The sequence below is a fragment of the Anopheles ziemanni genome, chromosome X (genome assembly GCF_943734765.1).
Source record: "Anopheles ziemanni chromosome X, idAnoZiCoDA_A2_x.2, whole genome shotgun sequence".
Lineage (NCBI taxonomy): Eukaryota > Metazoa > Arthropoda > Insecta > Diptera > Culicidae > Anopheles > Anopheles ziemanni.
Window position 1 is genome coordinate 10,435,023 of NC_080707.1, and position 25,592 is coordinate 10,460,614.

Consider the following 25,592-nt stretch of genomic DNA (forward strand, 5'->3'; position numbering starts at 1 on the left):
ACGGCATCCGGTTATAGCACCCTAGCAGCTATTCTACTCTCATTACCAACAGAGTTTCGACGACCGCTCGTTTATAGTACCCACTTGCTGGAAAGCGTGGGCCAGAAAATGCAATTGAAACAGATCGATAAACGCACCTCCACGTTATTCGTGCCGATTTGCATGCGATATGCGCTAGGACTAGGTTTTACATTCTGTTATATGGCCTAAAGGAAACGGTTTGCAGTAGATCGCATAGTCTAATGTAGTCATCGGGGTTGTTATTGTGGCTAATCCTCATCCAAGGTATTCCACAGGCTACAAGGTCTTGCGGAAGAAACAGAATCGGTTACATTAAAATAAATCTACCTCCTGTGCATAGCGGTGTTTGCAAAGTCATGCTCCTAGATCACAAGAAAACGTTTGATAAAGAAAACAGTAAATACATTTTCGAACAAGATAACGAACCACATATTTTTTCGATGAAGGTTCGTGTTCCTTCATATCACTGTAATGTTTGTACTTCTCCCTTAAAAAAGATATAGCGATGCGCAACGTAAATAGTTGTGTACGAAATAAAGTTGCGAAAGTAAATATTCACAGTTAGTCTTTGAAGCTAAATGCTATGAGAAGAATACAAACAATTGATTTTACGATTTATCTACAGCCTGTTTTTCTCTATGAAATACTACTTTCTACCATGAAAGGTGCATATATAAGAGATATTTCGACATGTCAATATCATTTATCCAACGAAGAGATATTTATCAGTATGTTGCGTGTTTTGGTATAGGTGTATGTGTTTTTTTTATTTCCAACATTTCTACATATCATAACAGTCGTTCATATATTTGCAGTACAGACTTGCAGATCTCATGAACCAGAAACACATTCACAAAGCATACTTTAGTGGAATTATTATTTATCGTTCGACTGGCTCATCGCTATCAAATTCAAACGTAACAACGAAAATATAAATTATTTTTTCATAAACAAAAGCAGAAATAGTAATTTATTACGCGAACATATTATCGTTAAAAGTATGAGCGGCTGATAGCGCCATCTATTAAACGTAAGAATGATTTCGAGTCAATTGAGATTACAGAAAAGTGTAACAGAGATTTAGGTATGTTTTAAAACAGATTGGAACCATATGTTGCAAACCAAGGAACCAATTTAAACAAAAAATGCCACCTTCTACGATCCTTCTCCAGCCTGCCCGGACGTTGCTAATGAAATAGAACTATTATCATGGGTCGATTCTACCAGTGCTAGCAAACGTTGTCGCGTTTTTTTGTCACTACTGCAAGCGCACTGTACGAGGCCAACCAAATGCTTAGTAGAATAACCATGTGGTTCCAGAAGCCACTCCTGCAGTAAATCCTTTGGTAGATAGTACGCTTTGACATACTGCTCAACATAAGAACGATGTTCATGATGCCTGCCGCCAGATACTATCTCCAGTAGCGACCAGAAGTGAATAAAGTCCAACTGCATGAGTGCTCGCCCACCAGCAGAACACTTTTTGGCATTAGAGAACCTGAAGCAGAAAACAGAAAAAAATAGTAAAATAATATTACATAATACCAAACAATAAAGTACTACTTACCCTTCAACAAGAAGATGCGTCAGAACATGGACAAAACTATCCCAGAGCACATCTCGAGGCAAAGTTACCGAGGATATTTCATCTTCCAGCTTCATGGCAAAATACTGTACACCCTAAAACAAAACAAAAAACAAAAATAACATTAGTACGGGTGAGTATATTTTTGGGTATCGCTTTAGAAAGATAAAGTAAATTATTTCTTACCCGATTTATGGTGTCGACATATGCAGAGTGTTGAACATTCACAAAATTAATGTCCCATTTCACCTTCGTCATCATCTGCAGTATGCCCTGCAGATCGACGACTCGCGCCGTAGAGCACATAACAATGGGCTTGCGTATGTCGGGAACGTATTCGGTCGTCTGTACGAGATACTCTCGAAGCGATGCCTGCGTCCAACCACCATCCTCCGATGACGTATCGCCCGGTTGTTGACCAACATCTCCAGTTGGCGTTGCCAACAGTCCCCCGAGATAGTTCTCCATTTGACGAAACTGAGCTACCAATGTGAGACAGCTCTCGGTAGCCACGATACGCTTATGGATTCCGTACATCGTATCCGGATCGCTCAAATCCGCTCGAACCATCTCATCCGACAGTGGCCAGCTACGGCGCAGCAAGGGCAGTAGCTCTACCTTTATACGCTGCAGGGCGGCGCGCAATCGCGCACTGTACAGATTATCACGTGGTATGCTCAAGTCCGCCGAGAAAAGATCGTGTACCGAAAATATGTAGTAATCGATCAGCTCGGCCATCGATCGTACGATGTGCGGTGTGATGCGGTGAAGCAACTTGCAGAAGTAAAGGTACCGTCCGATACAACGCAGCACCGTGAGCGATGTGTTAACAACTACCACCGGCACATTGGATGCCGTAGAAGCGCCCGCATTCGTGCTGGAAGTAGCTGTGGTTTTGGAATGGCTTTGTGATGAAGGTGATTCCTCGACCGAAACGCCCTCGAAAGAAGCGGCGACCGGGGCGGGTGAAGATGGCGACTGCTCATTATTGTCGCTACTATCCTCCGAGTAGTAGTAGGACGACTCGTCTGCTATGCCCGCCAAAATATCCTCCTCTAGCATCGTACTATCGAAACCACCATCGAATGGGGAACTTTTTTCGGTGAATCGAAGAAAGTAGACGCAGGATCCGTACAGCGAGCTCTCGTCCTGCGAGTGCATCGAGGAAGTGCTATCTGGTATCAGATCAACTCCGGGCGCTCCCCGCGCTGCTACATTATCTCCACTCTTGGACGCCCCGGAAAGGCTTCCGCGAACGCCCGTCATAGAAGCGCCCGCACGATTAGCGGCGGTGCGCGCGAGTGCATGCCGGAAGTTCTTGTATTCCTGCAGCTGGGTCACGTCGTGGAAGCTGCTAATCGGGACCCAAACTTCGTGGTCGAAAAATAAACCAACCTCTTCCAGGCAGGCAATATGATAGCGCTTGAAAAATACCATGCTCTGCTTTTGCATGGCACCAAGCAACTTTTCCGAGTGGCTGTCGCAAAACTCAAAACCAACCTTTTTTAGACGCTGAACGATAGCAAGAATCTGTACAAACTGATCGTACTTCAACGAGTGGAGCCGGCTGGAGCTGATAAACACACACACTTTGCCTTGCACGTCGTTCCACAGCCGAAACTGACCGCTCTCCAGCTTCTGTTGGATGTACTCCTGATGGAACGAGGACGCCTGCTGCACTGGAGTCTGCGTTTGCAATGACTCTCCACTACACATCGCGGCCGGAGCCTTTTCGTACAAGCTGTGATTTTGATGCCAGCAACGTATCTGGTGGTAGGACACAAGTATCTTCCAGAATGCCCTACACAGTGCCGTGAGGCAGTGTACGTATTTATCAGCCGGTACGCAGTCACACATCTGCTCGTACGTTAGTTTCTTGCTCTCCTCCACGTTTACGTCCATGTGCTGCTTCAGCACGGTGTAGGCGGCCGTATGTACCGAGGATATGAAGTTCATATGCAGCTGATCCATTGCAATCAGTTCCTTCCCAAGTAGATGGTACGCTTCCTGCAGCTTACGATAACGTGTCGGTTCGAATTCGGACGGTATTTCACTCAGCACGCAGTCAAGCTGCACTTCGGTGAGCAACAGTGTGTCCTGCAGCTTGTGCGACAGCGACTCGACGCACCGATACTGGTAAAATCGACGGGATAGATTTTTATTTTCCAGCAAAATAGCGATTGCACCCCCATAGTCAGCATCTGTGAGCCGCCGTTGCAGCCGCTGGTCGATCGATCGCATGCTTTTCAGAGCGTTCATAATGCGGAGGAGATTCACCAACGTTTGGCGTTTTTTGTAGGCGGCCAATATCTCCAGATTCGTCGTCGTCAGTAGCAGCTTTGCTGTATCCAACTTAAGCCGCGCAGTCCGGCACATGCACACCGTTTCGCGCAGCATTCGCTCCGTATCGCGGATCCGTTGAAATTCATCATCACACGCGACACGCTGCTCAAGGATCAACTGCAACACCTTCTTCGAGATTACACGGTGCTGACGCTTCAGAATACCGATGGACGCTTCTATCGATTTGCAGCTGAGCTCTTTATCTTGCTCGGCTATTTTCCTAAGCTCGTGTAGTCCGGTGTTGCTATTGCCATCGAAATAAATCACTTCCGTTGACTCGAGCACCTCTTGATCTGACAACTTACTCAATCCGAGGGCATCAGAATCCCCTACACAGAATCCCGGTTCGTCGATTGCATCACCGCTGGCAATATCACCACGGGCGATTTCCTTCGCCCAATCGTAGCATGAAGTGGGGGCAGCGGTTGTATTGATTGGATACTGTTTACTACTGCCCGATGAGCCGATAGCGGATGCGTTGCGAAGTGACATCTGTTCTCTTTGTTGATTCGTATAGTAATCCGTAAATCCCATCTTCGGTATCTTGACCTCTTTCTAAAGAAAACGATAAAATGGGTAAGTGAACGATGTTATGTGTTAAAAATTGAGACATAGATTAAGAAAATAGAAAGGTAAATGCCACTGTGTCCATTGAAAACAACACGCTGGTACCTACCTTGTTTATAAGCTCTAGCACTTTATACTTTATTTCCTCCATTTTCTCCATGTTTATTGATGATGTTATCACTGATCGACTATGAGAAGAATGGAGCGTTTCGAAAGAAATTCTTCAAGCTATCCGCACTGGTTGGGTGGCTTTTAGCTGAATCCACAAATCTGCCATGAACACATTTTTATTCACGAAACATTCTGACCTACTTATGCGTCATACAACACGCCATATTTTATCACATTTGCATTCCTCACCCGAATCGAGACATACACATTTAGCATCCAAATGGTAACAAAAAAGCTGGTTATGATAGTTTCAGGCCTTGCTTGATAGAAATACGTATTAATTGTTTGTGGTTTTCTAAACCATGACATTCCGTTGTAGTGTTGAAAATTCGCACTGATTTACCGGAACTAAGTCTTATTCCTTAAGTCACCGCTACACCGTGCGTTCATCCGCATTTATCGGCTGTAATTTTAGTGTAATCCCCCAGTAAACTAAATTAAACGGATTATTAAGGATCTCGCCTATAAAAAGAAAATCGCATTGAAGGTATTTAATAACCAGACAGAAAATTTACTGTTCTTGCTTGTATTATTGGAAGCGGAAATGATGTACATGAATATACGCGCGGTGTCGAGGAAGAAGGGACGGTAAATAACAATACCAACAATTAATGTGTCACTAGATCATTTGTTTTCATGGTTAAAATGATAAAAATGTTTTTTTTTCTTGTTATTTTTGTATTTTTACATGTGGACGTATAATTCCCATGAACCCACTTTGTGAGGAACTGCCAGTTGCCCCATCACTAGTTTTGTTTATATTTGTAACAGTGACAGTTTTCTGTACTTTGCTGTGAAATTGTTTCTTTACAGGTACTCCGCAATAGTTTACTATTTTCCAAAACATGCATAAAGCTTAGGCAACAGCTACCGAAACAGAAAAAGTATCCCGATGTGATTTCAAGCATCAATCAACAATATAAATAGCGATATAAACAGAACGATAGATCTGTTCTAGAAGCGAGATGACGCTTGTATGAGATGAGCAAAATGCCTGCTCACAGTGAGCATGAACGAGGTGAGTTGAAAAATATTCACATGCAGTCCATGGGAGTGAAGGCGCACAAAGAGAAACGTGAGTTCAAGATACCATACCAAACCAGGTATAAGGCAAAACAAAACTGTAATTTAAAAATTCCAATTTCTAAATGAGTCTCATAAGTTTATTGGCCACTAATAAGTACAATCACATTTATCTTCCTTACATCCTTCGGACAACGTTGCATCGTAGAAAGCCGTTTCGATTTAAATTTACGGACAGCCACACTCTTCAACGATCATTTTTGCCAGGTCCTGTTTAATAATGCGTCCATCAGGGCCATAAAATATAAGAGACATCGGCGAATACTTCACTGGGGCGCAACATTGATGAATGCCGGCCAAACCAGAGCCACCACCGCCGTTGGCTCCACTTCCCGACTTGTGGTGCATTTTACTCAATCCTCTATGTCCACTGTTCCCCTGCCGACGATATTGATCAATTACGTAGTGATACTCAGTGCTGAATTTATCTGCTAAATGGCAACTTCCCTTGCAGTAGTTTGCATAGTAACCGTGTGGCCGTATAATCCAGTCGTCCCACTTCAGCGCCTTAAAATCTACGTAAAACTTTTGCTTACAACACTGCTCATTGGGTGCACCACTGCAATCAAGTGCACGCCGTCGCAATCGTCTAACCTGCGTCGTAGCTATACTGACGAACAAATGAGGACGATTGTAGTCATCATCTGTGACTTCTCTATAAACTGCTTTTCCTTCCTGGCTCTTAGCATACTTTGTTTTTACCATCGATCTCGGGGCACCATTCATCATGACCAATGGTTTCTGTCTTTTGCTGTCGTACAATCCGACACGAGAAAAGTGATGCAGATGATGATGATTGGATGCATGCTCAAAAATATGAACCCGTATTTTGTTCCCACAGCCGGAACAGTCTACAAACAACTTAAGACTATCGTTACGCTTTTCGCCGTGCCATTGTCGGACGGCACTCGTCAGATCGATCTGCTGCCATCCGAGTCCCGATTCTAAGGGAATGGTATGTTTCGCAATCATCTCCGTGTGCTTCGAGAATTCCTGTTACAAAATTATGAACAATTGTAACACGTGTAATAATTAAGGGGATAGTTTCATGTTTTTTCCAACATACCTCTTCTTTGCTCATCGTTTCCGCAGGCTTAGAGCCGTTGATAATGCGAAATACCCACAACACGAGAGCCTTGTTTGCACCATGAATCCAGTGGTTATCATTGCCCGTTATTGCAGCTCCTTTATTAGCTTTCTTTGCTTTCAGTTTTAACTCCAGTCGAATCCATAGCGTTGCATTGTACACGCGCATCGTCCCATCCATCGATGATGGAATCGAATTCAACGAAGGAAATGTAAAGAACTGATGTCCAGGAATGGTCTCACCTATTTCAAGAAACTCATTCAGTGAAAACAGCAAGTAAGGGAATTCATTTACGTTGCATAGATGATTTAAACGTGTATTATTTTCAAAGGATAAATAATACAGATAGTACATCATATTTTGTATGCTTATCTTTTGCTACAAACATATCACAATATGTTACAATAGAGTTTGACATATCACAAAATGGAAAAGTTAATACCTTTTTCATAAAGTTGCCTGCCTGTTCCAAATGTTAAATTCAAATAATGTTCTCTTTCTTACCGTGTAGCGAGTTATTCTTATAGAATCTACTCTACTTCCTGGATCATGGTTCATAAAGTATCGTATAACATAATATAAATATATTTTTAAAGAAAAAAAATTTAAACATATCCTCATGATAGTGTTAGTGCTAACACGGTTGATCTACGATACTGGAGAAGGTGTTTGTCGCAGCACCACGTAGCTATCAGCAACGATAAAAAATATCGACCAGCCGTATCACCCCTAGAAATTCTTTTTCAGTCAAGTTGGTTACTCACTATAATCAGGAGACGTCCATCAATCGCAATGTTAACTACCTTCGCTGGTATTTTGAGCAGTCCGGTGGACACTGGGCACATATTTCATTTTCGCGTGAAGTCAATCGACGATGCTGAAAGGTATGGTATATTTCGAGCATTTACCTCAATATTTTTAATAACGAGCATTTTTTACTATTTCTGCAATTAGAATCAACATTAACTTGCAATCGGACAAAACAATGGAAGCAGTGATATTATTACATTTATCAATTCGATTCGAAGATCAATGTATAGTACAGAATGCAAAGTTAGCTGGAGGCTGGTGCGATCCTGAACAGGTCTGTCACCTGGCGTCAAGAGGCATGCAGAAGATAACATCTGGTAAATAACAGATCTATACTAACAGTTGTTTTATACAAATCATGAATTCGCCACAACCAAATTCCCATTTAGGTAAACTATTTACTGTGTACATCCTGGTGAGCGATCAACAGTTCCATATCGCATTTGATGGTAGTCATGTGTGCTCGTTTCCCATCAAAGGACCGCTGTCTGAAATAAAATGCGTAACGATTACGAAAGATGTCCATCAAGTTATGTGTGCTGACCATCGCCAATCGTTCCCGTTTCCTTTTCCGGCATTGCAGTCGGGTGATAATAGCTATTATTTTTCAAATGATGTACCAAAACCATTCACGCCAGGTATGGGGTTACTGACTGCTTCGTTTAATCTTTATTTTAATAACTTCTTGACCATGCCTCTTTCACAGGTCATGTCATAATCATAACTGCAATTCCTTTTGGCAATCCACGTGGGGGTTTTATCATTAAGTTTCAAGAGAATGGCAGTAAAAAGCAGCTCTTACATTTCAACCCTCGGTTTGATCCGTACTATGTGGTGGTTCGCAATTCTCATGCCACAGAAGCACTAGAGTAAGTATTCCAGTATTGATTTTTGATCCCCGTTTTGGCAATCACACTGTATTTCAATATTACTCAAACTGTTTGTACTTTCCGTTTGCAGTTTTCGGCAAGAAGAACGTTCCGGGGGATTTCCTTTTATCATCGATCAACAATTCAAGCTAGCCATTGGTCTGGCGGAGCAAGAGTTCAAATTCGCCGTCAACGGAAGTATCTTTGAGACATACACTTATAAGACTCACCGTCAGCTAGAGGTGATGAACGGATTTCGTATCGAATGCACCAATGGACTTCAGCTGGAAGTAACGGCTGTAGATCATTACTTTACCGGATTACCCGATTGTGCTGGTTTCGAAGAGTTTTCACATCCTGATGTAGACATTTTGTAGCATTATTTTGTTTCCGTGATGTCAAGAACCGTGGAAAACACTACGTGCCATTTACCTTCTTTGCGATAGAAGTTCAAAACAGGCATGCGCTCTGAAGTAGTTTTTTTATTTGACCAATACGTCATGCGTTGTTCCTACTTTATCCATATTGTCATTGTTAGTCAATCATCAAATCGCTATATCTTGGTATTTGAAATACCATTACCATAACCAAAAAATACTTTACTTTCCAGCTAATATTTGTAATTTAAGAGTTTCGGTACAATCTTCAAACTTACCAAAAATAAAACTTAATACATTAAAAACCTGTAAAAAATATCTGACAAGATATCTGAATTCATGTTGCTAAAATACTATTAATTTATGCCGTCATTTGTTACATTTCATATCTGCAGAAACAATTTTCACTAACACAGTGAGCGTTAAATTTGAAATCGTACAAACCCTCACTAGCTACTCGTGATATCCATCCAGATAGATAAGGATACCCAACCTTAGATAAGATAAGATGCGGTTGGAAGTTTGTGATTCAGGAAAGTAGAGTGTTAGTGACACACCTGAGTTTAACATCGTAACAAACTGTTTCCAGCTATAAAATAATAATCATTCCCATCAAAATGTGGAGTATATCCATGGTATAACTTTCAGTTTTGAATTCGTATTTTATTACCAGCCTCATGTTAATAATCAATTGTTTAACACAATTTACCTTTACAGTTAGTGGTGCTTGTGATGTATGCGTTTGCTGCAAATGCTGCTGATTTTGAAGATGGTACATCAATTTGTGACAAGTGCACTTGCATGGTAGAAAAAAATTCCGCAACAACATTGAGCTATGATTTTCTGGATTGCTCTCGAAGCAACCTGTTTCATATGTTGAACAACTGGCCTGAACGTTTTGAAACGAACAACCCACAGCGAGAGATAGTATTTTCTTTATCCGGTAACGACATTATTCAGCTACAGCAACTACCTCCTACTAGTGCAATCTTGGTATTCAGCTGCCGTCATTGCAAATTAGATAGTCTTGCGAGTGGCGTGTTTTTAGATACCCCCAACGTTTTGCGAGCAGACCTAAGTTGGAATAAGTTAGATGGCGATGCACTCAGTTCTGATATTTTCCGTGGGCCATATAATGCAGAAGAAAACCATGCAATATTATCATTAGATGTATTGGACCTGGGAAATAATATGATAACGCATCTAAACGATGATACATTCAAATATGTCACCAGCTTAAGCCATCTATCTTTGGCTAACAACGCCCTTGGGCAACTATCGGATTCTACTGCCGTTGCTTTAAAGCAGCTGATTCGCATCAAATATTTAGATTTGTCATATGCTTCTCTCACGGAGATTGACTCTGAAATATTCGTCGACATGCATGATCTACAAGAACTGTTCCTTCAAGGAAATAGATTAACAGTTATCCCAGATGCAGTGCTTCATACGACATCGCTGATAGTTCTAAACATTGGGGAGAATCCCATTTCTACGCTGAGCATAGATAAACGTAAGTACAAGCTGAACATAAATGTTTAACGTATGTCTCTTTTATTAATGTATTATATCATTTTACAGCACTAGATACCCTACTTCATTTAAACATAAGCAGTATGACCATGTTAAACAGCATCAACGTGGATACATTTCAAAATGTTAAAATGCTACGAAGTTTGACGAGTCGAAATAACACTGGGTTAGAAGTCTTTGATTTGACTGTATTGAAGCATGTAGCAAATTTACAAGAGGTAAGACACTTACCAAAGATATTTGAAAAGATGTGTCCCTGCATATAAAAATATAACATGTTTATTTATATATTTTTTTCAGCTGGACTTATCTCAATCAAACCTAAAACATCTTATTCCACCAAAAGATACATACGATTCCTCAACTAATCGGAATGAATTAGATAACTATACCAATTACCTAGAAGTATTACTTCTAGACCAGAATCCATGGCATTGTGATTGCGATTTGCAGTATGTGCTCGAACGGATTGGATTGAAATTAGATTCTGAAGAGGAGTCCCGTTGTGAGACACCTAATATGTTAATATCGTTGCATCTATCCGACTTATTGTACATCGACGTATGCGATGTTGTCATACATGAAACTACAAAAAGTTCTGTGTACGAAAAACCGGCATTCCTCCGTCCCAGAGCTATTTTCTTGACATTATTATCAGTAGGAATTGTAGTAGGTGTAGGAATTGTTATTGGGCTAATTATTGTTTGTCTTAAGCGACGACTTAAAGATAATGGAGTTGGGTTTGCCTCGCCGGTCCGGTACACATCAGTTCGCGAAAGTACCACTTCAGCCGTTTATCAACTTTAATAAAGTACATACGAAATTGTGGTAGCTTAATAATAATAGAGAAATATATTAGATGTATAACTAATAGAGCAATATAATAGAGAAAAGTAAACTGTAAAAGAGAAAAGTAAATCCATAATAAAGGAATTTTAAATACGTTACTACCTGCATTCAATTTAATGCAACTAAAGCAAACTAAAAGATGATTGGATTTTTGTACTTTTTTGGTTTTCCCAATGTGAGTTTATTGATTGTAAAAAAGTTTGATTTGCTAATTTATTCATTTGATTCATTCATATTGTTAATAGTTAAGCTTATACAGTGTTGTGTAGGCACCTTGGGCGCGCGCGTAACGCTTCCGCTCAACCCTGTCCTTGTTGACTGGGTTTTCGATGTGGAGAGTCCTTACCGTGGAGCGCTCGAGAAGATCGGCCCCGAGCTCTCTCGCTTCCCAACCGCGCACGGGCACGGACGTACGGCAGCGCTGGCCGCAATACACCGGATACACACACACGCGCGTTATAATTTTAACTTGTAACCTTGTACGTAATTAGTAATAAAGTTTTAATCATTTTATGTAAACCAACAAACCATAACAGTGGCGACGAGGAAAAAGAGACCAAAGATTTTTGTGTGTGAAAGTGAATAAGTGCGTGTGTAAAAATTCCGCCGAAGAGCAAAAGACGCCGTGAAGATTCAAGTCCGGCAGACTTGGACATGGAGGATGAGAATCGCCGTTTATCGCAGCCCGCCGAGGTTCCAGCATTTTTGCAAACGGCAAACGGCACGCCGCTTTGGCCAAACGCCCCAACGACGGAGCAGCCACCGAGTGTCCAAGCGACGCTAAGCCAGCATCCACCATCGCTCCCGCAGGCGTCACTAAGCCAGCATCCGCCATCGCTCCCGCAGGCGTCACCAAGCTGCAATCCGCCATCGCTGTCGACCGCGTGCCCACATGGAGACCCTCCGATGATAGAAATCGTGAAAATTTTGCAACAGCAAATGCAGCAGCAGCAGCAGCTCATAACAAAATTAATGACGAGCCACCAGCATCCAGCCCCCTACCCGCAAATGCCACCACAGCCGCAGGAGCAGCACCAGCCGATGGCCTATAATCCGGAACAAATAATCGACTCGTTGGCTGGGAACATCACCGAGTTTCGCTTCGAGGCCGACGCCGGGGTAACGTTTGAACAATGGTACTCACGATACGAAGACCTTTTCACCAAGGACGCTGCCAGGATCGACGATGCAGCAAAGGTCAGATTGCTCATGCGCAAGCTGGGGACGATAGAACACGACCGGTATGTAAGTTTTATCCTTCCCCGGTATCCCCGGGATTTTACGCTGGCGGCTACAGTAGAGAAGCTAAAATCAATTTTCGGGAGGGCAGAATCCCTTTTGAGCAAGCGCTACAAGTGTATGCAGCTTTTGAAATCTCACACAGAGGATTTTTTGGCGTACGCTTGCCGGGTCAACCGAGTGTGCGTGGACTTCAAACTCAATCAGATGAGCGAAGAACAACTTAAATGTCTAGTTTTTGTTTGCGGACTCAAGGAGGAAACGGACAAAGATTTCCGATTAAAGTTACTTACTCGCATAGAAGAGAGAGAAGATGTAACGCTTGAGCAACTATCCGCGGAGTGCAATCGTATTGCAAATTTAAAACTAGACAATGCATTGATCGTCGGGGAAGCAGGAGAACGTGTGCTCGCCTTACAAAATGACGGTCGGCATCATGAGCAGAAGATGCGCGAGAGGGGGCCACGTTCCCGCTGGGGCAGTAGTGATGATCGGTCAGCCAACAATATTAAGCCACCAAGCGCATGTTGGCGCTGCGGTGTTTGGCATTGGGTGAAAGATTGTCCGCAGGCTACCCATAAGTGTCAAAAATGCGATAAGATCGGTCATTGTGAGGAACGCTGCCGCTCACAAAAGTACCACGTACGTCGAGAACAATACCGACCACAACTGTCTACTAAAACCGTTAGGGTGTGCAGTGTACAAATCATCAGCAAGCACGCGAAGCCGGAGCCTGAGTACATGATTGCGAGTATAAAGCTCGAGGAAGCCATTAGTTCCGTAGTCGTACATTCATTAAACGCCTTCCCAATCAATTTTAGAGAAGTCACAACGGCTACGGGAAACGATACCCTGTTGCGTGAGGTTTATCGCTACATCACGAATGGCTGGCCAAATAATATCACATATGGCGCAGATTTGGCTCGATTCTACAACAGGAAGGAAGCACTTACAACCGTGGATGGCTGCATCCTTTTCGGGGAGAGGGTGGTGATCCCTACATCGCTACAGAAAAGATGCCTTACTCAACTACATCGAGGACATCCGGGCATCCAGAGGATGAAGGCAATCGCACGCAGTTTTGTATACTGGCCATCATTGGACGGGGACATTGCTGATCGCGTCGCTGCATGCGAGGCGTGCCAAGACGCAGCTAAGTCTCCACCGGTAGAGACATCATCGCGTTGGCCCAAACCATCTGGACCTTGGGACAGGGTTCACATCGATTACGCGGGACCAGTCGATGGAGCATATTTCCTGGTCGTAATCGATGCATTCTCCAAGTGGCCCGAAATCATAAAAACTGGAAGCATCACAGCGTCGTCAACGATAAGTATTTTGCGAGGAATATTTTCAAGATTCGGACCACCGGTTACACTGGTCAGCGACAATGGCACGCAGTTTGTTAGCGGAGCTTTCAAGGAGTTCTGTAGCAGCAACGGTATAAAACATATCACAACCGCGCCATTCCACCCACAATCGAATGGCCAAGCCGAGCGGTTTGTGGATACTCTAAAGCGTGCCTTAAAGAAGATTCGAGTAGGAGCCACATCACTCGAAGAGGCTTTGGATCTATTCCTTCATACTTACAGATCCACACCGAATGCAGTCCTGGAACAGCGCACTCCAGCGGAGGTAATGTTGGGCCGGGAGATCAGGACCATTCATCATTTGCTGCGCCCTTCAGCATCATCAGAGTCTACGGCAGAGAACGGTTCTCTTAAATGGCATCCGGGCGATCCAGTTTATGCCAAGGTGTACCGGAGGAACTCTTGGAGTTGGATCGCTGGGAGAATCGTCCGCAGCATCGGACGTGTTATGTTCGAGGTCATCACCGAAAACCAAAGGAAGCTCCGTCGGCACGTGGATCAACTCCGTCGACGCACTACGGCTTCTTCGGATCATGCGGAGCAGGATTGGGATCAACTTCCACTTCACGTATTGCTGGACGCGTGGAACTTGCCCGGGATACGACAGACATCCCACCAACCTGGAGCATCGGAGCCCTCGGTTTCATCCCAACCGGAGGTCGAATCATCAGCATCGCTAGCAGCGCCACCGCAGCAAGAGGCGCGACGTCCGCCTCCTGTCACAGCGAACGACAACTACCAGCAGCCGCTACTACCACGACGTTCTTCTAGGAATAGAAGACTGCCTCGTAGGTTCACCGCGTATCGGCTGACTTAAAAGGGGGAGGTGTTGTGTAGGCACCTTGGGCGCGCGCGTAACGCTTCCGCTCAACCCTGTCCTTGTTGACTGGGTTTTCGATGTGGAGAGTCCTTACCGTGGAGCGCTCGAGAAGATCGGCCCCGAGCTCTCTCGCTTCCCAACCGCGCACGGGCACGGACGTACGGCAGCGCTGGCCGCAATACACCGGATACACACACACGCGCGTTATAATTTTAACTTGTAACCTTGTACGTAATTAGTAATAAAGTTTTAATCATTTTATGTAAACCAACAAACCATAACATACAGTAACGAAGATAACAGTCTTTTTAAATCATAAAAAATATGCAACTTTCTAATTTGCAATGTGAACGTGTGCATTGGTTGAATCGAGTTTTATGTGAGTAGGAGTGGCATCCAAGATGAGCTAACGAAAAGGAAGTCTTCGTCGTGATACTCATATTGAATTTGATTACTACAACACTAGATGGTTAAAACAGTGTTCTTCCTGGCAAAAGCTACAATTCGCTGGGGAAATAACGAGAGATTTCACTGTACTTCTATTGTTCAAGAACCCTTGGTAGGATACCTAAATAAGAAAATGTCAAAAGTTTGACAGTCGTTGAATCGTTCCAACCTCCTTTGATCAGATGAATTTTCTTTTAGAGAAATCTGACAAATAGAAGTCGCGGTGTTTCGGCGTCATAGCTTGCTGTTCAAGTGAATACAAAAATAAATATTCATCATTTTTATTAAGCTCTGTACAAAAATTACGATTGTACAAACAGAGAATACGCCTGTAAATGTTTTTGTATTCATTGTTCAATGAGTGAATTCGTTTTAGGATAGATATTGTAGCAGCTGCTCAACTATTTACAGGTTGATACCGCCAGCTTAGCAGAAAACGCAGCATATCGAATTCGAGAAACTTTGTGGAGTAAGTTTTCATAAATCCTGGACAAACAAGAGTAAATAGTTATATCCGTTTTTCACAGGACAAGAAACAGCTCATATTTAGAGAATCGCTTAGTCCGGCAATAAATCAGCTTTAATCATCAAATCAAATGGACTCGGATGATGGTGGATCGAAGCGGTCAGGGCGCGGCCGTGGACGCACACGGGGCACTCGGGGGCGTGGACGCGGTCGTGGTCGTGGAAGAGGTAAAAAAGCCACACGCGTTATATCTTCTGACGAAGAGGAAGATATACCTTCGCCTAAGTTTTCGCCGGCAATCGACAGTGACGATGAAGTTCCGGAGAAAGTAACGTCAAAATCGATCACTAAGCAAACTGTTGCAGAAATTGAACCTCTTGATGAACCGCCACCAGAGCAATCGCAGGCCCCGGTTCCCATTGAACCGGATCTAGAAGCGCTTTCTATCAGCACTCATACTGCACCGCTGATAATCGACATGGAGGCGGACATTTCGCAACTCGAAGCACCAACCTTCACTACAATCTCGCGGGGTCCTCCGGAACCTATGCTACGATTGAACTGGAACCACAAAGTGAATCTCATAGGTGAAAAGGTGTTGAATCCGATGATATACTGCTGCGACCAGTGTGACAAGCCGATCTTAATTTATGGCCGTATGATCCCATGCAAACACGTCTTTTGCCTACGTTGCGCACGATCCGACACCCTAAAGGTCTGTCCGCGCTGTAAGGAGAAAGTAATCCGAGTCGAACAGACTGGTCTCGGCACAGTGTTTATGTGCACGCACGGTGGTACTCGCTATGGAAATTCAGGCTGCCGTCGCACGTATCTGTCGCAACGCGACCTGCAAGCGCACATCAACCATCGGCATGTCACCAACCCGCCCCTACCGCCGCAACCTCCGGCCACAAGCCTTCAACAGCCACAAAACGCCACGCTTCCGGTACATCCTATGGAGTTATCGCCAATAACCAAGCATATGGCAGAAAAGATTGGCAGTGGTGGGACAGCACCAATGCGTAAAAATTCCTCCGAACATATGAACTCCCCTCGTTCTGGAATGCTGCAACATCGTAGTAATATCGCTCCAGGCACAGAATTGGGGGATAATTATTACACCTATAGTCCGTATTCAACCGGAATTTCTGGTAAGCTGCTTGAATAGTAGAAAAGTCCTGTGTCTGATTCGGTCGTTCGTTATTTGATCTAGGCGGTTCGCAACAGCATCACATGCCATCAACCACGTCCCAGCAATCGCCTGTACAACAACATCAACCCCGCAACACCGGGTATTCACCATTCGGCCATCAAACAATGTCGCCACAGCAACAGCAACATCAATCCTCTTCTTCAACCACAACCTCATGGAGTCAATCTGCCAGCCAGTACTATCGGTAAAACATCCTTTAAGAAACAAACCATATAAATTGTACTGTGCCCAGTTTTTTTTAAAGCGCCTTGGGTTTAAAACAATTTTCACGCATGCAATTGGCTGCATATAACGACTTTTCAACGCTGAAAAATTAATTTAATGATTTTTCAAGGCACAGTACTTAAGACTGCCAGCAATTCAATATTGACCGTACAGGTTAAATTAACTGCGCGAGTCTCACTACGGTATTTAATTTTTCAAAAGCCGAGACTGAATGAGTTCAATTTAGCATATGGAGTTAATGGATGTATGGTATATTCAACGTGGTCTTATAGAATACTAGACGCAGAGTGTTAGAGTAATAAAATATAAGAACCTGAATAACACTACACTCACTGATGTTTATTAACTCTGGTAGATTCAAGCTCATGTTTTTAGTCCAATCACTTGATTGCATCTTGGGGGAAAAATGCTGCGAAGTCGACTAGAAAGATATTTGAAAATGAAAATTCATACAGTGTTCTTTTTCAAATGAAGCCAAATAACTCATAAACGTACTTATCGAGCAATGCCATTGCATTTAATTATGCTAAGCGTTCACTACGGTTATTTTACTAAATTTAATGTTCATTTAATGTTTTGTCAATATGCTTTTCTCGCTACTTTATTTAGATATGTTGAATGTATCGTAGAACATATCAATGCTCGATGTTACTAATAACGCTAGTTAATCATTTATCATTAAATCGCACTCGTATTTACTTTTTTAAGGAACGTCTACCAACGGACTTTTACCAGAATTTGCTCTAACGGAAACAAATTACGTAGAAACTGACCAAATCGCAATTATTAGAAATTATTTCATTTGTATAGCACATTCACATTAGTCAGCTATTTTGTATTGATGTCACAGCCTGAATCGCTTAAGCATCTTGTTCATCTCAACCACAGGTATATTAACCTTGGAGCCATATTTCAATAAACAAATAGTATGCTTCTCATTTGCAAATTAATAATAGTTAGTACGCAAGCAATGGGTACATGGTAATCGAAATTTCGTTTAGTTTTTAATGGAATCAATGCGATTTGTTTTGAGAAAGGGGGTTCGGTTAGAAAAAGATGAACTTCGTCTTAGAAACCTTGATACAAATGCTAAGCAATAGGTGCACCTTCATTATCTTCAAACCCCTTGAAATGAACGTAAATCTCTTGATGGATGAACTATTGTACGTCAAATTGACCGGGCTAAAGCGCCCTCTAGCATGAAAAGGCGATACCAAAAGGAACGCCTGGAATCCATGAGCCGCCATCACAATTTTCCTGATTGTCGAGCCGTGCGCGTGGCTGATTCGCTGTGGTGTTAAAAAGTGCACCTTTACTGCACCGGTCAGTCTTTGGTGTACTTAAAATCATTTGGTTCGAAGCCAGCATGTGTTAGATAAGTTAATTAGTTGTGTCTTTTGGTAATTGTAGTGCTAAGATCGATTTTAGCACCGTTCCTAGAAGATCGCCATGACTGATGATCTACCAGAGCTACTGTTCTTCGATACGTTCTCTCACGATGGCTATGAGGTATGTTGTTAGTTGATTTTACTTTGCTTACATTAATCCAATATGGCACTATCGTTCCTACCCCGAATCCAAAGTGAAATAATCCCTTAACCCCATTCCTGTATCAGGCGTCCGTATACAGCTAAATGCGATGCAATTCCACTTTGTCCCTCCGGTGATGTCATTGCTTTTGAAATGTACACAAAATGGCGTTTAGGGTAGCGAAGACAATGGAATTCTATTTTACTTCTCTTCTGTCTCATAATGTGTGTGTGGTTTTTTTTTATAAATTTGCCTTTGTATCCCGTTTTGTTTATGCAGCAAAATCTTGATTTGGTGCAGTTTCCAAAACCGGTTTTCATCACGGAGGTACGGATTATTCCGCTTGGGGCACGCGTGCATGCAGACTTTCCCGGTGGCGTCCGTCTGGGTGCCACAAATCCATCCAACTTTAACATCGAGCTATTTGTAAATGATCTCAGCAAACCGGGCGCTCCAGTCTTTGAAAGCCTAGGAGGGCTTGATTACAATCAAAATAATTGTATTCATCTGGAGTGCGGTATTGGGTATGGTGAGGAATTTGTCCGTCGCATTCCGACCGACGGTTTGGTATTGAAAGGATGGTATACTACGCTAACGCTGGCCGTGTACGGCATCTTGACGACCAACATCGCCGAACCGATCGTTTCTCCACGAGAAACGACCCCACAGCCGAACGAATTACTGAACACCATCGTGGTGCACGACCATCATCACCATCATCGAGTTCATGCGGGAGATGTGATGGTAATAGGAGGCGTGGGTGGAGGTATCGCGGAGCCCGGATGCGTTGGCGATTGGATTCAGGAACCGCCAATGATACAACCGAACGAAACAGTCTTTGTGCAAAAAGAATATCCGGACGATGACAGCGAGGATGCTCCGAAAGATCCAAGACCGTATGCTAGACGTGTTGCGGCAGCTGCAGCAGCCGCTACTATTGTGGCAAGTGCTGCCAGCCCACCGGAACCGATCTACGAACCACTGGAGGCTGGGAAAATCCTTCCAGGGGAAGATTTGATACCGGAGAAGCGTTCCAAGTGTCACGGCATTGGATCGGGTCGTTCAGTCGATCATCAGATCCACCCGTCACAATACGTGTACGATCTATCGCCACGGGTAAGACGCCACAGTAGCCGGGAGGAATTTTCTTCCCGTTCACCGAGTCTGTGCAAGGAGTATGGGCCTGTTCCGGGCAAACAACAGCACTCGCGCGATCAATGGTCTCGCAGTCCGGAATGTGTTGAGCCAGCACACCCACCACTACCGCCCTCTTCCTCGCATCGTTCGCGAAGATTACGGAGCGATTCATTCGAACGATTACGCCGCGAACCATCATTTGAGCGGCACGACAAGGAAAGCCGACGAAGGCCACATTCGCCGCTCGAGTCGCCGCTTCGACCGCGCTCTCCGGATCGCAATGAATCGTCGCCGGATGAAGACGACGACATGGATGGTAGCTTTGACCGTGGCAGCTTCAGGCGATCCATCATGGTTGATTCGGCAGATTCCCTCGCTCAAACACTGAAACATGCACCGACTGCGGCCGGCAGCTCTGTTCGCAGTAGTGGCGCGATGAATGTGGGAACACCACATCACCACAATCATCAGTGTAACCCGCAGTGGCAATCCCATCACCACCAGTCGCACCATCGCCACCATCATCATCACCACCATCACCATCATCACAACCACCACCAACAGCAGCAGCAGCAGCTACAGCAGCATAAAGAACTGCATAAGCATCAGCAACCGGCACTGCCACCGCAGCTGGGGCCGCTCGGTTCCGATCGGGAAATTTTATCGCCCCCTCCAGCCGCCTCCGAACCGGCAGTCTGCGTAACACCCGTAGCATCGCCCACCACGAGCGTTCCGATGCAACCGGAGGAAGATAATGTGTCGGTGACGGAGCAGTTTGAGCCAATTCTGAGCGATGAAGAAATTCCGGAAGACTTCGACTTCGAGATGGATGATTACGATTTTGCTGACGAATACGGCAAACAGTTCAATCCGTACACGGCCGTCCTCGCGCGGTACGAGCGTGCCGAAGATCCGTTCGGCCGATTAGGCTCCGTCGAGCAGAAGATGATCAAAACCGTCGAACATTTGCTCGGCCAGAATCGCTACAGCCGCGCAGCGACAAACGATTTTCTCAACGAATCCGCCGAATGGAAGGAACGCTTTGTGGACTATGCGGAGCAACTGGTGCACAGCTTCCATCAGCTGCTTGCCAAAGACGAGGCGCGCGATGCATTCCAACACCTGCTGGAACGATGGATTGCGGCCGGATGGTGCGGCGTGGACAACCTGATTAACTGCATTCGCGTCGGGCTTGATTTCGAACGAGCGATGGGTCAGGTGCAGCCGGCGTACAAACTGCGACACATGAAGAGTGCGATTCGACTGGCCGAATTTCTGGGCCCCTACGAGAGTTTCATGCGCCTAGTGCTTGCACAAGACGATTTCAACCTGTTCGATCGCTTCCTGGGACTATACTCGCAGCACTACATGGCACTCTCGATCAAACTGATCATCATTCGGTCGATGTACGCGTGCCTTGACACGCGTTACGCGCTCCACTACTTCCTATCGCCGTCGTACAATGGGTTTCAGATTTTGCTCGACCTAGTGAAGGAAAACCCGTCGACCCGGATCAGCTTCTCCTTGAAGTCGCTCATGCGCAAAATCATGCTGTACGAAAACTTGGAGCTCATTCACGCCACCGTTATGAAGCTGTACGATACCGTCGATGAGTCCAACGAACATTTGGACAAAGAATGTGTGGACCTGCTAGAGGAGTGCCTGACGGAGCTGACCAAAACGATAACGCTCAACGAAATCTTGCTCTCCCAACCGAAGCGGTTTCTTCCCGTCTCGGCGAAATTCGAGATACACAAAGATATCGCCTCGTCCATCAACGTGCACCGGACGTTGGTGCATTTCTTCAAGATACACAAACTGGTCGAGTCGATCACGCTGCTGCTGGACCTGAACATTACGCCGCCATCGTTGTGCGAAATCGTTTTCAACCTCATTGCCTGCATGCTCAAGAATCTACCGAAACTCCGTTACCTGGCCGATTGCATTCCGTTCACCAATGTGCTGCTAAAATGGCTTTTCGCCTATCAACCAGCCGGGGCCGGGAGTGGCACCGAAGGGGAAAGTACGCTGTCATCCAATCCCGACGTATACCTACCGGCCGATTCGAACCGTTCGCAGCTGCTCGGACTAGAGATGGCCTACAAGCTGCAGGCACTTTACCATCTCGACGCAATGGGCAGCACCAAAATGCTGTCGCTAAGGGGATCCGGGTGTAATTTGCTACAGAACGTCGACGAGCTAGCGCTCGAGCGCGACATTGTGGTCGAATCGTTGCAGTCACTGTACCATCTGGCGTGCGGCAGCGGTAAGCGGTACGTCGTGGAAGTGCTACTTATGGAGCAAAATCTGGCGTTACTGTTGGATCTGGTTGAAGTTGAAAAGCGCACCCTAAGCAAGGAAGATTGTACCTCACCGAGCGTTAAGCACAAGTCGCCAATTATCAGCTACTGCATCGACCTGCTGGATATCGTAGTGCGGTTTGCTGAAGCAGTTAGTTACCTAGCGCAGCACGGTGCTGCGCTGTTGAATCTGGTGAAGCAGCATGAGCAGTTTGAGCCGTCGGTCAGTGCAACGTTGCAGGAGCTTGCAGTGTATCTGAAGCCGCTGGAACTGCACGATTTGTTCTCCTACGTTGACATCGCGCCTCTGGTAGAGCTGATGAAGCGTAGTCTGGAGTACGTGACCTCATTCCCTGGCGACCTGATTACGGCGCTGCGGTTGGTACGGTTACTCGGCATCCCGCCGTACGATGATTATGACCAACCGATGGGGCATGCCGAGTTCAAGTTCAAGTACACACTACTGCAGTTCTACTCGACCGACGGTCAGGCCATGCTGATGTCGATCCTTGAGAAGCTGAATCACTATTTCGACCAGCCGGCCATCCACGCCTCGAGTCTCGCGAGTCACCAGGGTGTGCTGCTTACCCAGATGCTGTCCCCGCTCGTCTACATCCTGCGCAAGCTCGTCACCGACCTGATCGAGTGCCGCAACACGGAGTTCCGCGATCTGACGCTGATCGAACCCTTGCTGCGTACGTACGCGCTGATGCAGAGCGTGCCGACCACCGCCCCGGCTAGCGCGGACGCGCGCCAGGTGCAGAAGGAAATTATTCGCATCCTGCTCGCGTACACGCAGCCGACGCCGGCGGAAGGGCTGGACACGAACAACATCCACCGCAGCCTGTGGACGCAGATGGTTGGCGAGCTGGTGCGCTTTACGCTCTCCGGGCCGAACTACTTCATTCCGGGCTTGCTGGTGTTCTCCGAGCTGCTGCCCGTCCCGCTGCCCATACAATGCCGCCAGGTGCCGACGCATGCGGAGATCGGGATGATCATCAAGGAGCGGCAGCTCTGGTCGGCCCATCTGCATCCGCAGAGTCTGGCGATTGGCGAGCTGATACAGACGATTTGCACCTCCAGCTACACGCCGCTGCTGGTCATCCTGAACCGGGTGTGCCTGCAGCTGTCCGACCTGGCGCCGAACATGACGCTACTGATCTCGAAGTCCATCGCCGACCTGATCGTGCACGAGCCGTTGCTGCCAGGCGGTCTCTCCAGCACCAGCCACGCGCGCCTGCTCAGCTTCCTGTCGTCGCTCGCCTGCCATCCGTCGGTTAAGATATCCGTCCTCTCGATACTGCCCGGGCGCATCATGGACATGCTGATGGGGGTGCTGCTCGAGCCGGGCCAGACGCCGGCCCACCAGCAAACGCAGGAGCACATCTACCTCGTGTTTCAGAACCTGTTCGACAGCGAAATCGCGCTCATGTTCGGGCCGAGCATCGATCCGGCGCTGCAGTTGGCCTGCTCGCTGCCACCGAAGGACATCATCGAGCTGTTCTGTGCGACGTGCGCCGAAAACGTATCGAACGTGGACATCGGCGTTGGGGTGCTCATGGCGGCCGTGCGCACAATGATACTGCTAACGGAGAACGAGTAAGATATCCCCCAGAGCCTTTTACCTGGGTGTCATTTCTTTTCGATTTAAGTATACCAATGGAGTGATTGCCTTTTTTTTTTTCTTTTTCCTATTCACAGTACCACGTTCGTGTCGATGCTGTCGAACCTGATGCGCAAACGAGACGGTTGGTGCACGGTGCTGCGCAAATTTGTTCGCAAAGCGAAGGACAATCCGGAACAGTATCGACCGCTGTTCGCGTTGCTGAGCGAGTTCTGGCGTTTGCTGGCGACGATCGAGGATAGCACCGATGCAAGTGCGCTGAAGCGCACGGTGAAGCTGCCCATTACGCAGCTCAAGCTACTGTTGCCGATAGGGGATGTCCGGCAGGAGGAAGGCGATGAAGATCTGCGCCCAGCACTTTTGCATATCGAAGACATGCTAGTGCTGTTTAAAGCCGATAAAACATTAAAACAGCTGCTGCTGTCCCGGGAGGAGAATACCAACGTTCGTGGAATTAATGATATCGATAACGACGAACCCGTGGGGCGGTCCCCGATGGCCGATGAATTGCCATCGTTGGCAGCGGACAATTTAGCGAGCAACCTAGCGTTTCTATACGAGAAGCTTCTGGCAACGACGAACAATCACGATGCGGAAACGGAATCAAATTGTACTCCCGATTGGAGTACGGTAGCGGTCGACCCGTTGCCTCAAGCGGAAGGCATCGTCACCCAATACGGTTCCCGGAACGTGTACGTGCTGAGCGAGGACTGTGACGATCAGTTGAAGCTGAACTATTGGTTAGGTTTCGCACCGTGCGATGACGATCTGCAGCGTGAGCAAATTCCGTGCGATTTACAGGACCTTGCGAAGATGTGCCTGTCGGGAGAAACGAACCTTACCGCCGATTGCAAGCGACTGCTGCATCTGTCCGCATCGCCGCACTCCAATCGGGACCGGCTGACGACCGCACCGTGCTTCCGGACCCGTCGCGTCGAGGTCGAACCGAGCACTGGCCGGCCCGAGAAGAAAATATTTGGTATTTATAACAACAATTATATCATGCTCTCTAATACCTTAATGAATTTGATTTCTGATTTTTGAATTGATGATTTTTTTTGATTGATGAATTTGGAATAATAAACATAGTGTGTTACTGATTGCTTTATCTGTTATATTCTGGCTTTTTAGCGACTCCCCTGCGTGGACGCGGATTCTCGCGCGCTCCCACGACCCGCGGTGATCTTTTCAGATCGAGACCACCGAACACCTCCCGACCGCCCTCGCTGCACGTGGACGATTTTCTTGCGCTCGAAACATGCGGCGCCCAGCCGACTGGCCCGACCGGGTACAACAAGCTGTCGCGCGATATCATCACGATCCGTGGCTCGAATCGCAGCCGGGGGCGAAACTACTCCGACCGCGGCCGGTCCGGCGTCGGTGGAGGCAATGTTTCGTCGGTCGGGTCGGGCGCCGGCCACTGGCAGAATGGTGCCGGCGGATGTAGTGGCGGCAATGGGGGCGGTGGTCTTGGAAGCAGCTCCGGCTGGTCCTCGTCGAACTCGTCGCAGATGCATGAGAGTGGCGGCAGTAGCCTAGGCGCGGCTGGCAAACATTTTGGCCACGGTGGAACCGGAAACAATAGCCACTATCGCGATACCAATCACTTCGGTGGCTCTCAGCGATCGCGCTCTGGACGTGGTTTTCGCTACAGCAGCAGAATATACACGAGGCAAATGTAGGTAGTTAAGGTATGTTTAGCTTTGCATCCGCGGCGTGACGGGGATATGCGATTTTTTGTTTTTGTGTATATTAACCCTTAATCTCCTAAGACTTCATCGCGAGAATGATCAGCATCAGCCGGAATTGATATCGATATGCCCGGAATATTGATATGATATATATTGATTTATGGTATATTGCACTCAGCTAATTTCAAAATAGGATAAATCTTCAAATATATTTAACAACACTAACATTAGCTTT

General features: G+C 45.9%; 6 protein-coding genes across 6 annotated transcripts; 4 read left to right on the top strand and 2 right to left on the bottom strand.

The window, feature by feature from the left end:
- Positions 1-1,164: 1,164 nt before the first annotated feature.
- Positions 1,165-4,953, bottom strand: LOC131290732 (syndetin). The gene is made up of 4 exons (XM_058319900.1): positions 4,626-4,953; positions 1,793-4,504; positions 1,589-1,701; positions 1,165-1,519 (listed from the first exon to the last, which is right to left on the bottom strand). Exons 1-4 carry the CDS (start codon positions 4,674-4,676, stop codon positions 1,177-1,179), a joined length of 3,219 nt encoding a protein of 1,072 aa, XP_058175883.1. The 5' UTR covers positions 4,677-4,953; the 3' UTR covers positions 1,165-1,176.
- A 901-nt stretch (positions 4,954-5,854) lies between these two features.
- LOC131290733 (inhibin beta chain) lies at positions 5,855-7,058 on the bottom strand. The gene is made up of 2 exons (XM_058319902.1): positions 6,837-7,058; positions 5,855-6,763 (listed from the first exon to the last, which is right to left on the bottom strand). The coding sequence occupies exons 1-2, from the start codon at positions 7,035-7,037 to the stop codon at positions 5,939-5,941; spliced, it is 1,026 nt and encodes a 341-aa protein (XP_058175885.1). The 5' UTR covers positions 7,038-7,058; the 3' UTR covers positions 5,855-5,938.
- Positions 7,059-7,613: 555 nt separating this feature from the next.
- Positions 7,614-9,024, top strand: LOC131290734 (galectin-4-like). The gene is made up of 5 exons (XM_058319903.1): positions 7,614-7,741; positions 7,812-7,984; positions 8,057-8,305; positions 8,374-8,536; positions 8,628-9,024. Exons 1-5 carry the CDS (start codon positions 7,650-7,652, stop codon positions 8,911-8,913), a joined length of 963 nt encoding a protein of 320 aa, XP_058175886.1. The 5' UTR covers positions 7,614-7,649; the 3' UTR covers positions 8,914-9,024.
- Positions 9,025-9,530: 506 nt separating this feature from the next.
- LOC131291029 (connectin-like) lies at positions 9,531-11,253 on the top strand. Its single transcript, XM_058320221.1, has 4 exons — positions 9,531-9,548; positions 9,631-10,426; positions 10,495-10,664; positions 10,747-11,253. The coding sequence occupies exons 1-4, from the start codon at positions 9,531-9,533 to the stop codon at positions 11,251-11,253; spliced, it is 1,491 nt and encodes a 496-aa protein (XP_058176204.1).
- A 4,479-nt stretch (positions 11,254-15,732) lies between these two features.
- On the top strand, positions 15,733-17,077 carry LOC131290793 (E3 ubiquitin-protein ligase Hakai-like). Its single transcript, XM_058319967.1, has 2 exons — positions 15,733-16,788; positions 16,851-17,077. Exons 1-2 carry the CDS (start codon positions 15,768-15,770, stop codon positions 17,036-17,038), a joined length of 1,209 nt encoding a protein of 402 aa, XP_058175950.1. The 5' UTR covers positions 15,733-15,767; the 3' UTR covers positions 17,039-17,077.
- Positions 17,078-18,351: 1,274 nt separating this feature from the next.
- Positions 18,352-25,398, top strand: LOC131291296 (protein virilizer). Its single transcript, XM_058320494.1, has 5 exons — positions 18,352-18,584; positions 18,885-20,169; positions 20,437-23,641; positions 23,744-24,645; positions 24,798-25,398. The coding sequence occupies exons 1-5, from the start codon at positions 18,525-18,527 to the stop codon at positions 25,346-25,348; spliced, it is 6,003 nt and encodes a 2,000-aa protein (XP_058176477.1). The 5' UTR covers positions 18,352-18,524; the 3' UTR covers positions 25,349-25,398.
- The last annotated feature ends 194 nt before the right edge of the window (positions 25,399-25,592 follow it).